The sequence below is a fragment of the Telmatherina bonti genome, assembly GCF_933228915.1.
Source record: "Telmatherina bonti genome assembly, chromosome: 4".
Classification (NCBI taxonomy): domain Eukaryota; kingdom Metazoa; phylum Chordata; class Actinopteri; order Atheriniformes; family Telmatherinidae; genus Telmatherina; species Telmatherina bonti.
In genome coordinates this window covers 33326004-33343407 of record NC_136622.1, presented here as the reverse complement: position 1 = coordinate 33343407, position 17404 = coordinate 33326004, and the positions used below count along the sequence as shown (strand labels likewise).

Genomic DNA, 17404 nt, shown 5'->3' with positions numbered 1-17404 from the left:
TATATTACACACAAACAAAACACTTTTCTACATAATTGGTTGCTAAATAATATTAACACATTAAATAATATACTAAATGCCAATGATAATTGCTTAACAAAGAGAGTTTTACATGGTGGCATAATTACCTCCGCCAAGGAGGTTCTGTTTTTACCGACTTTATCTGTTTGTCTGTTTGTGTTCAAGGTAACTTAAAAAATTATGGATGCATTTTCATTAAATTTTCAGGACTTGTTGGAAACGTGAAAAGAAAACTGATTTAATTTTGGTGGTGATCTCGATCACCATTTGGATCCAGAAACTTTTTAAAGGCCTTGTCGGAGATTCACGTTCTTCTAGTGTTTTTCTGGGTAACTTCTGAATTGCACAGTTTTGATACAATACTTTATTTTCAGACTTCGTACAATTATATCGCTGTATTGATAAATTAATGAATGTAAATAAAAGAAAGGGTAAACCATAGTCAAGAGAAAGCCAGCAACTATTCTCGTATTTTGTTCATCATATGGTTGCAATAACCAGTGAAATATTGAAAGCAGATCGTGTGGAATTACATTTTACAAGGTTGAATAATAAATTTATTTGACAAGATAAAAATAGATAGATAAATCCAAATGCATCAATAAACAATCAAACATGTTAGTATCAACTTCATTTATACATTTATTTCTATTGCAGCTACCTTATGTCTTAAATAGCATAATAAGAATATTTTAGCATAAAAGCACATCATTTTTTTTATGTTTTACAGTGACCTGTATCATAACAAAATCTCTGCCCTTTGTAACAAACCAAACTCTGAGAAAAATCAGGTAACATTTTTTTACTTTATTGTTGTGGTTGGGCCTACACCTTACAAATAAATGCATTGGAGGAGCATGGGAGACCCATCCAAGATGGCGGCGCGTTGAGACGTCGGCTCGTTTAGACAGCGTGATTCGATGCGGCGTCTATGTAGGTACTATGTCTATGGCTCATCAGCTCACATTCATGATGACGTCATGTTGATCTTTGGTCACGCCCACTTCCGAGAAGCAGTAAAAGACATTAAAGCTCACCCAAGTTTTTCCACCATTGTGCTTCTTCGCGTTTTGTCGACAAGTCCGGTAAGTCCATGTCTGTTCCCGCTGACTTTACGGTTAGATTTAACCGACAAGACAACGAATATCACACATTATCATGACATCTGGTGGACATTTTTCTACACGAGCGCTGTTATGGTTTCCTGTTAGCTAATGTTTCAGCTAGCTCACCGCGGTAGCTGCTGTTTCTAGAATTTTAACTTGTTTTTTTTTTTTTTTTTTTTTCTCAACAGAATGACATAGTCACTTTCATTTAGTTAATGTATATATCTCCCCTTTGAATGATCTACTCGTTTATTCAGGTCAGATAAAGTGAAAGCAATCCTGGATTGTCACGCCGTATTTTATGTGACGCATGCGCACAGGAGACAGTGGTAAAGGGGCGGAAGAAGGAAAATGTGAAACGAGTTTATAATCACAGAAATTTTACTTTCAAAACATTTTTTTTAGGATCCTGTGTCCCTGAACATGCAGCCCAAAACATTGATGGGTTTATGTTGTCAAACGAAGCCCTTAGTTTAATGAAAAGGCTAAAGCAGACTGATTTAGCATGGAGTGTGTCGGGATGTTTGGGAAATATATGACAATAACAACAACAATCTGCCAATCTTTAATGTTTTAGGCGGTATACTGACTTTGTATCGTGCCTGAAGCTCAACAACTGGTGGTTTATTTAGTTAATCTTAGCTTATATCTGCTCTGTGGCGCTTGCCAGACAATGTTGTTGTTAATTATTATGTTTTGTAGCAATAACTTCATTCTTATCATCATTGTTGTGTCCTTGCCTTCCCCCTTTTGCCTTTTCCAGAGAAGATTGTCAGAGGAACATATCAGATCCCGCCATGGCTGTCTCTGCCTTGTTTCTGCTGGGCAGTCTTGGCTTTGCTTTTCTTGCTCAAGGTGAGCGCAGGTTAAAACTGAGCATGCGCCGTTTAGTCTTGATCATCATACATTCAGTGCTCCCATCAGCTCATATTTCTCTTTAACCCCTTTCTTCAACATTTCTGTGACAGCTCAAGACTGCACTAAGCCTAAACTAGGACCCAACATGAGTTTGAGTGATGAAGACATCCTTAAAGACACATTCCCAGATGCAACCCAAATTCAGTTGAAATGTGTTGTTGGATACACACCTGCAGGAGGGTCGAGAAAAATTACCTGTACAGCTGGCAACTGGAGTCCTATTCTGATGACATGCGAAAGTAAATATGATCACTTAATTACATATTAAGATTTTTCATTCCATAGCAGCGATATTTGCATATTTAAATGGGTAATATTATGAAAACTGTCAGGTGAACACATTGTCTGGTAATTTATGAGAGGTGGTTTTAATCCTGAAATTTGTTTTGTTTCAGAGAAGACTTGTGGTACAATTCCAGAAGTGTCAAATGGACGTATAGACTATGAGGGGAACGAGTTTGGTGACAAAGCTAAGGTCACTTGTAACAACGGGTTTGTAATGCATAGATAACTCTTACATTTCATGTTTAGAAAATTCATCAGGAAACTGTTTTGTGTTTTTTTTTTTTTTTGTTTTTGTGGGTTTTTTTTTTCAATTTTCATTTTTTTAAATAAACAAAAGAAGTGGGGTGGTGCTCTATTTTAATGTTTTTATTCTTCTGACCAGTTACAAAATGATTGGAAATCCAGAGTTAAGTTGTGGAGACCAGGGCTGGATTGGCAGGCCGCCAGTGTGTGAAGGTTTGTCATCATCTGTGTTTGCATGTTGCACATTAGTAAAGACTTTATCTGTTTCAAGTCTCTGATCTCTGTTTTGCAGTGGTGAAATGTCTGACACCAGCAGAGGTTGCAAATGGGCATTTCAGTCCTACGGAAGAATCCTATAATTTTGGGAGTGTTGTAACATACAGATGTGATGCAGGATTTACACTCAATGGAACAGACCAGTTAACCTGTTCAAAGGATGAGAATTTCAGCCCCAGTCCTCCAAAATGTGTTCGTAAGTGATTAAAAATGTATACATTTCAACCTCACCTTCAACATTTACCACTGCTGCCTCAGCACTTCTTTTTTTTCATGCTTGCAGGGGTTGATTGTAAAGATCCAGATATTCCAAATGGTGAATTTGTTGAGGGTTCCCGACCTCCACATGGACACAAGGCCACTGTGACGTATAAGTGTAAAAGCGGATATGACATGGAAGGATCACCCAGCCTGACATGTAACATTAACAGTCAGTGGTCACCTGGAGTTCCAAAATGCATTAAAAGTGGTAAACAATCATTACTTCCCTCTGGTCGGGTCAGGTTAATGCTGTGTAGCATCTCTGGTCACAACTTTGATTGAAAAGTGAATCAGAAAGTTGCTTTAAAAAATTCCACTAACTCTTAATCTGCTTTAAATGTGTATTATTTGTCATTTGGTTACATTTTGTTCCAAAATAGATAGTTTAAAACATGTGAGATTTATTAAATACATGAAAGATGAAGCACAAAGAAATATTTTACGGTGAGGTTAAAATCAGTCATGTCTGAGTTTTGCGTTTTTGGTTTTTATGAAAACGCTTCTGCTGCTTCTGAAAAAGACTAAAGTTGGGAGAAAAAAAATCAAGGGCGCTTGCTTCTACTCTTTCCTTACTTCAAACATACCTAACAACATATTTTGTTATTGCAGAAGTGTCCCCCACACCTAAAGCTACTACTACCACAACTAAAGCTACCACCACTACTTCTCCTGGCACAAAGAAACCATCAGGTACAGTCCAGATCAGGGCTGTTGCTTATCTTCAAATTGTGGAAATGATAGCCTGGAAGTGCCTCAGGCTGTATGGAGGAGCAGTGCATGAGGCTGTTTTAGCTTTGTCACTAAGCAGAGGGCTCCTATGCATTCCCAGCTAACCTCACGTTACGATAAGCTCACGTTATGTTGCTATGAAAACAGGAAACTAGCCAGCAAAGTCGACATCAAAGGATAATCTTGTGAAACCTGCGAGCAAAAGCAGTGTTGTGCGCACCAGTCAGCATGATCATCAACAAAGAGGAGTTTGTTTGTTGACATCACAGCTCATACTTTACAGCAGCAAACCTGCAGCCTCGCTTGCAGTGAAGCTACTCCATGTACACAAGTAAGTGTTGGGCGTCTGGCTTTCTCTGACTGCTGTTTGGCACAGTCATCGCTGACAGGCTGAGTTAAACATGCAAAGACGCAGCTGTAGCTTTTAACCCAAAGTGGGAGTTTGGTGCTTGGTGGTAGTGGTACTTTAGGAAAGGGTGCTTCTTTGTTGAAAAAGCAATAGATGACTCAGGTTTTGTTCCCATTACTAACCCAATCGATGACACAAGAAAGCCTTTTTATAGCGTTGCTTTCTGTTCATATAGTCCAAGTAAGGCGTTTTATAAGTCAGGATATGAGGCCTCTTCTGAAAGATGTCTACCCAGCGTTTCCCCTCCGCTCTGACTCAGCCATGGTATTTTTACCGTCATGCTGAGATTTAAGTCGTTTTACATGAATCTCAACATGTCTTCATGAACCTGCATTGCCTCCTCCAGAAGCACAGCAGCAGTAGCAGTAGTAATCTGCTGCCCCACATCTAGAGCCTAGTTAAACTTCATCTACAACCAACAAGCTCAGTGTGTGTGGAGTCTAAAATGTTTAAGAAAATACTGTCCATCCGCAGGTATTTCTTTCTTTCTAACTCATAAGCTGGATGTATTATCTTGCGGTGTCGCCATACGGTTGGTTATGGAGTTGCGGCCGTGGAGTCCCCATAGATCAGGGGTCACCAACTCCAGTCCTTGAGGGCTACCATCCTGCAGGTTTTAGTGTTTCCCTGGTACAACACATTTGATCCAAGTGAAAAGGTTCTCCAAGAACTTGTTGTCCTCTTCTGCACCTGCCTGTTAATGAGCCATTGGTTTGGGTCAGGTGTGTTGTACCTGGAAAACACTAAAACCTGCAGGAAGGTAGCCCTTCAGGACCGGAGTTGGTGACCCCTGCCATAGATCCACGGTGGCCAGCTGCGTGGCGCCGTTACATGAAAGTATTTCCTTCCAGAAATGCTTAAAACATTTATTCACAAACTAACCAGTCACAAGGAATTTTTACTTTGTGAATAAATGTATTTCTGGATGGGGATGCTAAATTTGTGCGCTAACCGGCAGTTTTATTTGATTAATTATTGAATGTTTCTTTGGTTTGCTTCCCCGAGCGGGTAAAGATGCCGCACCATGTCGGCCGGCATTGCCTGCTGGAACTGATCTGTGGAAATAATACCGTGTGGACCAGTGCTGCCAGATCTGGCGACAGAAACGAGCGAGCAACCCAGTAAAAAAGAAGCAACTTGGTCTTCTCACAGCAAGAAGGTCACAGGTTCGAGCCTCGGCCGGGGAATGGTTCGAACACTGGCCTTTCTGTGTGCAGTTCGCATCTTCTACTCGTTTGTGCGGGTTCCCTTCGGGTACTTCGGTTTCCTCCAGCCAAAGACCGGCATGTTCAGAACTGATCCCTCTAAATTCTCTGGTGGTTTTTGCCTCTTTTTGGGGAAAATCTCTCTCAAACTGAAACCGGATCGCTCACGTTTTGACTCTAATGTCTCTTCTGTCGAACGACTCTCCGCCTCGCACTCTGAAATATCTCTTCCGTAAGATGATCTCGGCAGCTGTAACAATACCAATGTTGTCTGCCGGCGTGAATCCAGAGGACTGTATTGTACCTTGACCTGCCAGGTATTTATTTCCCTGGCGTGGCTGATACTGTACACACCTATACAACAGGTTTACCTGTTGATTAACCTGAAAGCACAAGGTGGACTGTCGCCATATTAACTGCTAACACATCAGCCATATGTCTCACCGCTTCCAGGTTTTCATGCCTGATCGCTGCATAACCCGCCAGTGTTTGATCATAACACTACTGATGTTTCGTTGTTGGAAGAGAAAATATAAATGTACTTTTTTTTTCTTCTAATATTTTCATTATTTGTCTCTGTGAAGAATTTTGACCACGTACCTGATGGACCACCATCACCACCACCACCTACAACAAACAAAATCATGTTAATGTTCCTCTTTTTCCTTCTTTCTCATTTATCGTTTTTCCACAGGTGGTTCCAACTCCGTCGGGATTGGGTTAGGTATCACCGCTGTTGGTGAGTATCGCTGTTCTCTTGGAGTAACACATCTACAATGTACAGACATGAAGTTGACCCCAATAAGGTTGTTATGGCCGATGAATCACGAAGCACCTGAGAGGCTGTAATATTCTTATTTGGGTGAACAAATACGTGGGAAAAAAAGACAAATTCAGATATTTTAATAGATGAATTTGTCTTGTTTCCAGAATGAAATGATTCCTGAATTGCAGTGTTTTTGTTAACTCATCCTGAGTTGCAAGTTAACAGTTTTAACCTCTTAACACTCCAAGTAGTCCATCGGTGTAAGTAACCCGACTTATCGCTGTCTAACGTTTTTATTCTACAGAAGACCAAACAAATCAAACTTAGTTTGTTGTGTCACTGATCCCGTGAACGTAGCGAAGTTAGAAGTCTCCAAATAGAAGAATGAAAATCTGTTATTACGGGCAGTATGATAAAAAACGCTTCTTTGTCAGGACTGCAGTTTTAAAGCATCTGTACTGAAAACTAAAGAAAGTAGATTGGTTTAACATTAATAAAGTAAATAACATCAGAATCTTCATGAACAAGGAAGATGGAATGTTTTTAGCTGGTCTCTGGTCATCGATGCCGGCCGGCTCAAACTCATTTTAAACGGCGTCGCTAGTGGTTTAACGAATCTCAGAGAGGATGAAGCGACTTTTGGAGACTTGGCTTATCGCGGTCATCAACACTGTGTACAGTGGAGGTGGGGAGCTGCTGACCTCAGCTCGGGACGTTGTGGGTCGGTGGAGGGAATACTTCGAAGACCTCCTCAATCCTACCAACACGTCTTCCCATGAGGGAGCAGAGCTGGTGGACTCAGGGGTGGACTCTCCTATCTCTGGGGCTGAAGTCGCTGAGGTGGTCAAAAAGCTCCTTGGCGGCAAGGCCCCAGGGGTGGATGAGATCCGCCCGGAGTTCCTTAAGGCTCTGGATGCTGTGGGGCTGTCCTGGCTGACACGCCTCTGCAGCATCGCGTGGACATCGGGGGCAGTACCGCTGGATTTGCAGACTGGGGTCCTGGAGAGGAGGGTCCGCCGGATAGTCGAATCCCGGATTGAGGAGGAGCAGTGTGGTTTTCGTCCTGGTCGCGGAACAGTGGACCAGCTCTATACCCTCTTTGGGGTCCTGGGGGGGGCATGGGAGTTTGCCCAACCAGTCTACATGTGCTTTGTGGACCTGGAGAAGGCATTCGACCGTGTCCCGCAGGGCTCCTGTGGGGGGTACTCCGGGAGTATGGGATACCGGACCCCCTTGTACGAGCTGTCCAGTCCCTGTACGACAGGTGTCAGAGCTTGGTCCGCATTGCCGGTAGTAAGTCGGATTCGTTTCCGGTGAGGGTTGGACTCCGCCAAGGCTGCCCTTTATCGCCGATTCTGTTCATAACTTATATGGACAGAATTTCTAGGCGCAGCCGAGGTGTTGAGGGGATCCGGCTTGGTGGCCTCAGGATTGGGTCCCTGCTTTTTGCGGATGACATGGTCCTGTTGGCTTCATCTGGTCGTGATCTCCAGCTCTCGCTTGAGCGATTCGCGGCCGAGTGTGAAGCGGCTGGGATGAGAATCAGCACCTCCAAATCTGAGACCATGGTCTTCAGCCGGAATAGGGTGGATTGCCCTCTCCGGGTCGGGAGTCAGGTCCTGCCTCAAGTGGAGGAGTTTAAATATCTCGGGGTCTTGTTCACGAGTGAGGGAAGGATGGAGCGTGAGATCAACAGACGGATCGGTGCGGCGTCTGCAGTAATGCGGACTCTGCGCCGGTCTGTCGTGGTGAAGAAGGAGCTGAGCCAGAAGGCGAAGCTCTCGATTTATCAGTCGATCTACGTTCCTACCCTCACCTATGGTCATGAGCTGTGGGTCGTGACCGAAAGAACGAGATCTCGTATACAGGCGGCTGAAATGAGTTTCCTCCGCAGGGTGGCCGGGCTCTCCCTTAGAGATAGGGTGAGGAGCTCAGTCATCCGGGAGGAGATCAGAGTAGAGCCGCTGCTCCTTTGCATCGAGAGGAACCAGTTGAGGTGGCTCGGGCATCTGGTCAGGATGCCTCCTGGACGCCTCCCTGGTGAGGTGTTCCAGGCACGTCCCTCGGGGAGGAGACCCCGGGGAAGACCCAGGACACGCTGGAGGGATTACATCTCTCGGCTGGCCTGGGAACGCCTCGGGATCCCCCCCGCAGAGTTGGCAAATGTGGCTGGGGAGAGGGAAGTCTGGGCTTCCCTGCTTAGACTGCTGCCCCCGCGACCCGACCCCGGATAAGCGGCAGAAGATGGATGGATGGATGGATGGCTCATCGCGGTGACGAGTCATCTACACGTCTAAAATCAGCATTTCTGCTGAGATGATGCCAAATTTGGCACCGCTAACATTTTTTTCCCTACATAACTTTCCACCGCGATGCGATATTAGACAGTAGAATGATACTGTAGCATGGCTGCAAAACATGACGCCACGGACCGCTGAAGCATCAGGCTGGAGTATGTTGTCGTTTGCAGGCGTCTGTTAAAATAAACAAACAAAACCTTTTTGTTTTAAAATAAAAAAATTGAAGCAGTAAGCTTTTTTTTTTTTTTTTTTTTTTTTTTTTTTTTTTTGGCTACCTGGAGTGAAAAGGGCTTAAATGTCATCCTACAGCAGATGTTTGCCTTTTGGCCACTCATCATTTTTAAATCACCACCAACATCAAACATCTCTTGTTTTTTGTTGTTGTTTTTTCTTTTTTTCCTCATGAAATTAGTCTTGGTAGTTGGCGGCATCATCGCTGCAGTCATCTTCAAGAAAAAGAAAGGGTAAATGGTTTTATTTAGCTCTGCAGACTAACTCCTGAAATCACTTTGTTTATGTTTTCTCCGTCTCCTGTTTGTCTCTTTGGTTTTTAACGGTGCTGAGCTGCACATCTTCTTTCTGTCCGAGCTTCCTGCCTGCTGCATGTTGATGTCTTCTACATTTTATTTATTATATTTTAGGCCCTCCTGGCTAATGTTCCTGTCAGTTCAGACGTTGTCATATAAAGCACTCTCCTATACAGCGCTGTGGGTAAATTATACATGATTAAGTATGCAGTAAACAACTGTTTAATCAGAGCTTTTTTATGATCATTATTTTGAGATCATTTTGAAGATATTTCCTGGAGCCTGATATCATAGATAATGATGTAATAAAAACAGTAATACTTAAACCCAACCTTCCACCAAGCTGGAGCCTGGAAAGGTCCATACAGTGAGCTGACTAAACACTGTTTAGTTTCTGGGTTAGATTAAGTTAATCTGGGTCAGGATGCCTTTTTAAACTATCTGGACTGCAAAAATACTTTGTTAATCTTCTACCTGGCCTGACCCGATCAGGATTACCTGCTGTAGCACTTTGTCCTTCTTTGTGTTGCAAGAGTCATGCTTTTATTTTGTTTTGTTTTTCTTTTTGGGAGGAAGAAGGTTTCAGATTGAAGGGAGGAGATTTTCCACTGAAAATCAGAGCCTCTTGAACATAATTTATCTGTAAGTTATGAGTCGTTTTTCCCACTTAATGCCCCACCTTCCTGAGCACGCAAGGCTTTTAGTGGATTCTAACCGCGCTGACTTACCCATGACTAGCAGAACAGAAAGGCACTTTATGTTGAAAGTGTTGCAGAAAGGAGGCCATTCAGCTGTGTGATTGTTAAGGAGGATGTTGTGAGGAAGCCCTGCCTGAAGTTTAAACAAAGTGTTGGAAATTTTGGCACACTGTTGTTTAGCGCAGTAAGAACTGGAGACGGACTTGTTCTGTTAAACAGGACCTACTGCACCATGCTGCTGTCGGTTTAACAAAACCATAAAATCAGAAGCAGAAGACATAACGTAAATCATCTCATGATGCTTTCAGCCCCGGTGATGTACGACAAGATCGGTCTCCTCGCCTCACAGGCTTTTAAGCCGCCTCCCCATAACTTTTTTTCCCCCCTTTGCCTTTATGTTTGTATGTTTTTGTGCTGCTACATGGCACAGTTTGGACAGGCCATAGTCAAACGAGAGGCCACAACGTTTGGCGGCGTCTCAATCTACCGCTGTACCGAACAGGAAGTAGGTGTTGTTTGTTCCCTAAACACCACACCGTACCTTGTGGCCAAATGGCTGCACTTGGCTCTTGTCTGTCCAAAAACGTTGCTGCAGGACTCTTGCAGTTTATTCAGACGCAACTTTGCAAACTTAAACTGTCCTGCCATGTTGTCAGCCCATCTTTCTAAATGAAGACATTATCTTTGTCTCTGTAGACCGATGGACCCGTCTTTATTATCTTGTCCTTCCTAGTTTAATGTGAAGCTCTCAGATTTTGGCAGTGCCCCCCCCCCCCCCCCAAGTCCTTTCTGCAACTTACCCTTTTTTTTCCTTGGCAGTAATGGGCGGGTTTGGTTTCTCACACTGCTTCTGGTTTTTTCTTTTGTGTCCTGTAATGTAAAGCCTGCGTTTAGAAATGTTTTACTTCACTGTTTCAATACAAAAAAAAACCCACCTCCATTTTCACATCCTTTTAAGCAACCAAACGGATGCAAAGCAGGTGGTTTTCAAATAACGAGAAAAGATGTTGTCAAGATCAACTTAGTATCTAAAGTCTCTTTTATCAGCTTATAATGTGGGGACAGTGGTTTGATTTGCAGGTCGGGGGGAAGAAGTTACTCTGACTGGAAAGGAAAAAGGTTTTTTTTTTTTTGTTGGTTTTTTTTGTTTTTTTTTACAGTTGGCAACAGGAAAGCTAACATAAGCAGTGCATTTGTCTTGAGGCCACGTGGCGATGCAGAACGGAGTCGTCTGGGAAGTGATCGTCGTAACACAGAGTTTCTGGTGCTACAAATGTATTTTCATCTGGTTCAAACCCAGCAACAGATAAAAAACATCATCATTAAGCTGCTCCGTTAACTGATTAGTTGGTCGACTGCGGCTTATTTCCATCATACTAATATTCATAAGGCGTTTATGTTCTGTAGCACAGCATCAAAGTGTGTGTGTTTCCATAATCTTGTGCATGATTTTTACACCTTAAATCTGGTTGATTTGGTTCTCCAGGTTTCCTGCAGGCTTTAGATCGGGGCTGGGCGGCTCCAATCCTGGAGGGCAGCAGTCCTGCATGTGCTGGGTGTTTCCCTGCTTCAACACGTCCTGATACCCATCGGACTTAATTAGCAGACTAGTGCCGGGCGTGAAGTCAAACTATGCGCAGGTCTGCTGACCAGCCATCGATCTGAGTCAGGTGTGTTGCAGCAGGGAAACCCCCAGCACTTGGAAGGCTGCAGCCCTCAATGCCCAGAGTTGCCCACCCCCTGCTTTACATGTTTTCCTGTTTCAACACACTTCAAAATGAATGGGCGGAACTGGAAACCAAGCTGTTGGATCCATTTTTATTGGAGTCGGGTGTGTTTGAGCAGGGACAGGGCTACACTCGCTGAACGATAAAACAGTTTGATGCAAATTAGACCACATTTTATGTGAAGTTTATTGTTTTATGTTAAAACCAAATGTTGAAAGAGGATTTCATCCCCTCCCCTGTTTGCTCGTTGGAACTTCCCACCTGGTAAAATTCCCTGAAATAAGGAAGTGTGATGGCTTCATTCAGAGCAGGAACTGTGTCATTTCCCGTGGAGTCAGATCAGTGTGTGAACTGTATAGGAGAGTTGCTTTTGATGGTGCGTCTCAACTTTTATCCCTCTTTGTTTGAATTAGTCTTACTGAGCCCATAATATCAAACAAAAACGGTGCAACTGCGGCCTTTTGGCGTCCCTGTCCTGCAGGTTTTGGATGTTTTCATGAGATAGATTCAAACCAAATGGATGCTAAGTTCTGCACAGTAAGACAGTTTGAATCTGTTGTAAAAACATCTAAAACCTGCAGGGTCGGGGGGGGGGGGGGGGGGGTCCAGGTTGGAGTTGCCAACCTATGATTTAAGGTGATCAACCAATCTGAAGATCATGTTTGTAGTGCGTAGTCACGTCCTCCTGCAGATGTATCTTCAAATTCATCTAACAACACAATGATGATTAATGGAATAAGTAATTGGTCTTTCTGCTGACGTGCAGCTCTCCAAGTGTGTTACGGTCCGTTTGTGTCTTTGTCCATGTTACAACGGCTCATCTTTTAGTTTCTGTTGTTACAAAACAAACTTGTATTTATCAGCAGCGGCTGCAGATGGCTGCAGGCAGGGCTAATGTGTGTGTTTGTGGTGTTCTCTTTGTATAGTTAGTGGTTTTTGGATGTTTGGGCTTAACCTGCTTAAATGTGAGGTGACCTTTTTGTGTGTATATAAATATATATGTGTGTGTGTGTGTGTGTGGAGGTTTGGGGGTTTTTGGTACCTTAAGTCTCACGGGGATAAAGTGTTGTCAGGCCATCTTGTCATACCTGAGCAGTGATGTTGACGGGTCATTACTTGGTTGCAGCTCTCATGGAGACAATACTGACAAAGCGACTGCTAAAGATGGAGAGGATTTAGCTCTTGCGGTAAGAAGATGGATCCATAAGCACCATTTTGTTCAAAGAAAGCAATGTAATGATGTGCCAGTGCAGGCAGATACTTTTCTCATAAGGCTTCATCATGCATGTTCATTACACACACAGAGCTGCTGCAACTTTAAAACCACTTTCCCAAGATTTCAGAAGTTCACTGTTAGTGCTGCCAAAGCTGCTGCTGCTCCTCATGTTTGCAGCTTGGGGGTGGGGGGGCTTTAATCTGATTCGGATCCGTGGAGTTTGGAAGCTGAACAAACAGAGTTGAGTCCATGAGCAGCTTTTGCAGTGCGGCGTCATCGGCACGCCGCTGAGGGCAGAGCCGGTGAGCGCAGCGTCCGCCGTAGACCGGAACAAGTCGAGCACTATCGACCTGAGAGTGGTTTTAATGTTGTGGCTGCTTGGTTATTTTCATTTTAATCCATCATTTGCAAAACCCCTCAGCTGTTGTCTGACCTTCTGGGAAGCTGGCTTCTCTGAGAAACCTTCATATTAACTTCTCCGCTCGTTTACAGGCCTGAGAGGTTTGTTACCCTCCATGGAAAAGTTGGATTGTTGGTAAATGTCTGTTTTTTTGTCCACAGCAAGCATAACCGTCCTACTGTTCCATAACTACTGAATGTGACATCGAGTTAGGAAGGATATCCCTGGAGCGATGTCCAAATCTACAAGATGAGAAGTGGATTTTTTCTTTTTTCACCCCCCTCCGATGGAAAATCGCTCCTGATTGGCTGTCTGGAACTCGAGACAACTCGGCCGATCGGACTCGATGCTTTGCTGATGCTTTAAGTATTTTACACGTATATTGATAATATCTGAAGTCATTGACAACCAATCAACTACATGCTATCTTATAACCACTTCCTGCTTGAGTTTCTCCTTTCTACGCACCGCCGAGCTCCAAACTGATTTTAAAATGTTTGCACTGAAGCACCGAGCACAGCCGAGCTTCGGTCCAGTTATAGAGGCTTTCCAAAGCAAGTCAAATCTGAATGTTTTAATGACTCCGCTGTCAGTCATTTGGAATAAATGCAATAAAAAAAACCCAACCTATTTTAGTTGTTTGAGATTGATGCTTAAAGCAACATGGTGGAAACCTGATAATTATTACGTATATGTGCACTGTGTTTGGAAAGGAAACGCGTTTTGTATGTTCAGCTGAGGCTGTTGGCCGATAAACCAGTCGTACAGATCAAACTGGAAGCTGTCCTTAGCATCGTGTCTGAGCTGAAGGCACATCGTAAAGCCTTACTACGGAAAGCCAAGAAGTGACCATGTTTTGTGTTTTTTGTGTGTCTGTGTGTGAATCGCATTTCTACCCAACTGCTGGGGCTGCTTTGCTAAATGAGGCTTCGCTAGAGGCAAAGCATAACAACCTAATTATCCACAAAGCCTGTTTGGTGTCATTTCAACCGTTTAAGTTACAAATCACAGGAAAAAGTTCCTTTTGGTTTTAACGATAGAATTAATGTAAAATTGTCTCAGCAGCGACCGTTTGGTTTTCGTCGACTACTTGCAGTGGTATATTCAGAGTAATTGGACACAAGCGCTGACTGTAGTCGCAGATGTATTGAAATGTATCTTTGAAAATGTTGCACTTGCCTAGAATTTAATTTATTGATAAAAAAAAAAAAATCTGTTAGAAAATGATGCTCTTTATTGTTTTGAATTTTTCAAGACTTAGTTTTGCTTTTTTTGTAATCGGCTAATGAAATAAAGAGTTGAAAAAAGAAAGCGGTTTTGTTTGCAGTTTTTCCTCACGTGCATGTTTGCAAAAATGTGCTGCATTTCATCTGAGTTGTAAAACTCACCGTGTAGAACGAATTGTTCATGCTAACAGGTCACCACATGATGATTCATGCATCTAGCGGGTTGAAATCCATATTTCCCTAAAGCAGAGTTTTATTAAACATCAAGTTCTACAGACGATGTCGCTACTCTTCATCATCTGACAGGTTCACAATAAAAGCTGTGATTCCTTCTGCTTCCCGTTTAGAGACATGAACTTGTGCACTAAAGGCAAATTTATAAAGATTCATCTGATTCATTTAGTTTTTGTCCTGATGTGTTGAACAGTGCTTTGTTTAGCACCAGAAGGAAGACCAGAAACCATATGACAACAAACAGCGCGAAGAGGCAAGAAAAAAAAAGAAAATGAAAAGGAACTATCCCACAGCGATGCTACAAAGTGAACAAAGAAGGAGAAAGGCAAAACGCTGTCCTCAAAGTTACGTGAAGTGACAATACCTTCTTCACTGCAAGTCAACTAACAACATCGACATCCATTGGGGAGGTTCTGTCATGTGGAGGTGAATGAGGAGTGAGGGTGAAAAGTGTCTCTTCTATATAAGAAATATTTCTTCATTCCATTAAAGACAGAAAACCCTATTGGTCATGTTGAAGTAAGCTTTGAATTGCCTGTCTATTTGTGACAGAAGATTTGAAATAAATTATTTTGTCGTCTTTTTTTTTTTTTTTTTTTTTTTTTTTTTTTTTTAATATACATTGAATTTTCAGGAAAATGTCAGGTTTCAGGGCTCTTTCTAAAATCACACATATTTTACAGGTAATTTTAGCATGTGTTTTTAGCCTTTAATGTGTTTAGTCATGCACTTAAAAAGTTATTAACTAGAGCCTGACCAAAATATTATCAGCCCTTTATTACTTTTTTTTATTATTTTTTTTTTTATAAATAATCATCATCAGCTGTAATTTTGCTGATCAGTTTCTTAATTTCTCATTTCACAGTAAATGCTGTTCAGTGTTGGGTTGGGCAGGATGATGTCGTTGCAGCCTTTGTCCACTAGATGGAGCTCTGACTCCATTCAACCCTCAGCGCTGCCGCAGTCTTCTCAGTAACGTACAGAAGCTACAGTCAGGCAACATGAAGGGGCTTTACTGTCTTTTCCATGGCAAGTGAGTGCACGTCTACGTTGTTTTGTTAACTTAGCTGTTACTCCCTGCCTGTGGTATATATGGCTGAAACCTAATTTTACCTGTGTGTTTGTGTGTGATGTGGTCAGTGAGTTGATCTGTAACGTAAAGAGTGACTCCTTAAATTTAATGATCAGTTCGTACCATCGAGGGAAGCAAACCTTCCCTGTCATTATACACGGTCCTCTCAGTCAGCAAAGAGACTTTTACACTGGCTGTTTGTTAGCATTAACATCGCTGTGACTATGCTAACCTAGCATAACGTTAGCTGACAGCTAAAAAGCCAGTAGCTAACTGCAGAAATAACTCAAAGTTTGAGAGTAGCCTACAGAATAGGTGTTCATCACTCCGTCACCTGCGTGTTGAAATGTGACCACATGGGGAACGGGTGTTGAGTAGTTAGCGTTGGACTATTTGTGACCATTGTATATTTAAAAAGTAAATCTATCAAAGATGAAATGTTTTATCATCTGAGAAAGGCGTCTCTGGTTTTAGTTTGGTCTTCGCTTTATGGCAAAGAAAAAGGATGAAGTAAAGAAAATGTAATTTGACTAAAGGGCTGCATAAATAATGTTTATCCACAAACTTATCTTTATGTAGCTTACATAAAGCACACACCTCTGGTTTAAATGTAAAGATAAATCCATCAGTACAGCTGCCAGCAGGAGGTTTGATGCTTTGTTGCATGTTTTTGTACTTAAAAATTCCTCCCTGCTGAAAAGTTGAATAAATTGTTAAGGCTATAAATTTGAATTTATTTGTTGTAAGAGTCAGTAGACCCCCCCCTCCAAAAAAAAAAATAAATCTGTAAATATTTTCTGATCCATTTAGACTAATTCAGGGTCACAAGAAGCTATCCCATCATTATCAGCAATCATTGGATGAGAGGCAGGTTGCACCCTGGACAAGTTTCCAGCCCACCACAGGGCCATTTATTTATTAATTATATTGTTTTAAATTAATTCAAAATATTTTTCTGACAAATATAATTGACATCAGTCTAAAAAAAATCCATCTGAGTTGGGCCACATTATCAAAAACATCACATTGTTGATTCCTATCAATCTTTTAGCTTTGTATTAATGTTGTTTTTTTGAGTATTATCATTTACTGCTGTAGATGTTTATTGGGTTATTTCCAAATGAATTAATTTACTGTTGGGAAGTTTAAGCATTTCATATATATTTGCCTCAATAGCTTTTTCTGTGACATGTAATCTGTTTCATGATGCATTTTCCAGCAGGGCAAAGATGATACTTGGAGTTTTGGCTTAAGAATTCACCCCTCAAAGGAAGACTCTTTCAGTTTATCACAAATATTACCACATATTATTTTGGGGGCACTTGGTTTCCATTGAGCAGGAAGGGTTTGAAATAAGTAATCAGCAACACATTATATACAATAGCGGAGTAGAAAGTGCAATATTTACCATAGGGCCCCATGCCTGCCTTTGCTTGTGGGCCCTAAATCTCCTAAATCCGCCACTGACACATGACATGCAACACTTGACATGCAGGTTGTGTGTTTTAATAGCCTGAAAGAAAATGTGCAGCAACATGCTTCCACTGAAATGTCCTGCGTCATGCTGCATCAGTGCACCTGAAAGCTGAATATCCCCAACTTTCAGAGTAATTTACTGCATATTAAAACTTGCTGTAGTTGATTTGGCGTTTAGTTAGAAGATTTATGGAATGAATTTTATTATTTACATCTTGCTTTAATAACCAATACATGAGTCCAATACTTATTCATTTTATTTATTTAATTCACAAACAGCCATAAATATCTACTGTGAGACCCAGGCAC

At 42.0% G+C, this 17404-nt stretch overlaps 1 protein-coding gene across 6 annotated transcripts; it reads left to right on the top strand.

Annotated features, from left to right (window-relative positions):
* The first annotated feature begins 997 nt into the window (after positions 1-997).
* On the top strand, positions 998-14388 carry LOC306754713 (membrane cofactor protein-like). 6 transcript variants are annotated; one of them, XM_079238770.1, is made up of 12 exons: positions 998-1106; positions 1891-1982; positions 2096-2284; positions 2441-2537; positions 2713-2786; positions 2866-3045; positions 3133-3318; positions 3720-3800; positions 6148-6192; positions 8932-8983; positions 12598-12658; positions 13249-14388. In XM_079238770.1, the coding sequence occupies exons 2-12, from the start codon at positions 1925-1927 to the stop codon at positions 13255-13257; spliced, it is 1032 nt and encodes a 343-aa protein (XP_079094896.1). In that variant the 5' UTR covers positions 998-1106; positions 1891-1924; the 3' UTR covers positions 13258-14388. The 6 variants fall into 6 exon arrangements, with proteins under 6 accessions (XP_079094896.1, XP_079094898.1, XP_079094897.1 ...); XM_079238772.1 differs by lacking the exon at positions 3720-3800; XM_079238771.1 differs by lacking the exon at positions 12598-12658.
* The last annotated feature ends 3016 nt before the right edge of the window (positions 14389-17404 follow it).

What these genes read in the sequence shown, in the direction of transcription:
- LOC306754713 (XM_079238770.1), top strand. Translation starts at nt 1,925, where the DNA reads ATGGCTGTCTCTGCCTTGTTTCTGCTGGGCAGTCTTGGCTTTGCTTTT. An exon ending in CAGGCCGCCAGTGTGTGAAG is followed by an intron (nt 2,787 to 2,865) that starts GTTTGTCATCAT and finishes TCTGTTTTGCAG; the next exon opens with TGGTGAAATGTCTGACACCA. An exon ending in TGGCACAAAGAAACCATCAG is followed by an intron (nt 3,801 to 6,147) that starts GTACAGTCCAGA and finishes GTTTTTCCACAG; the next exon opens with GTGGTTCCAACTCCGTCGGG.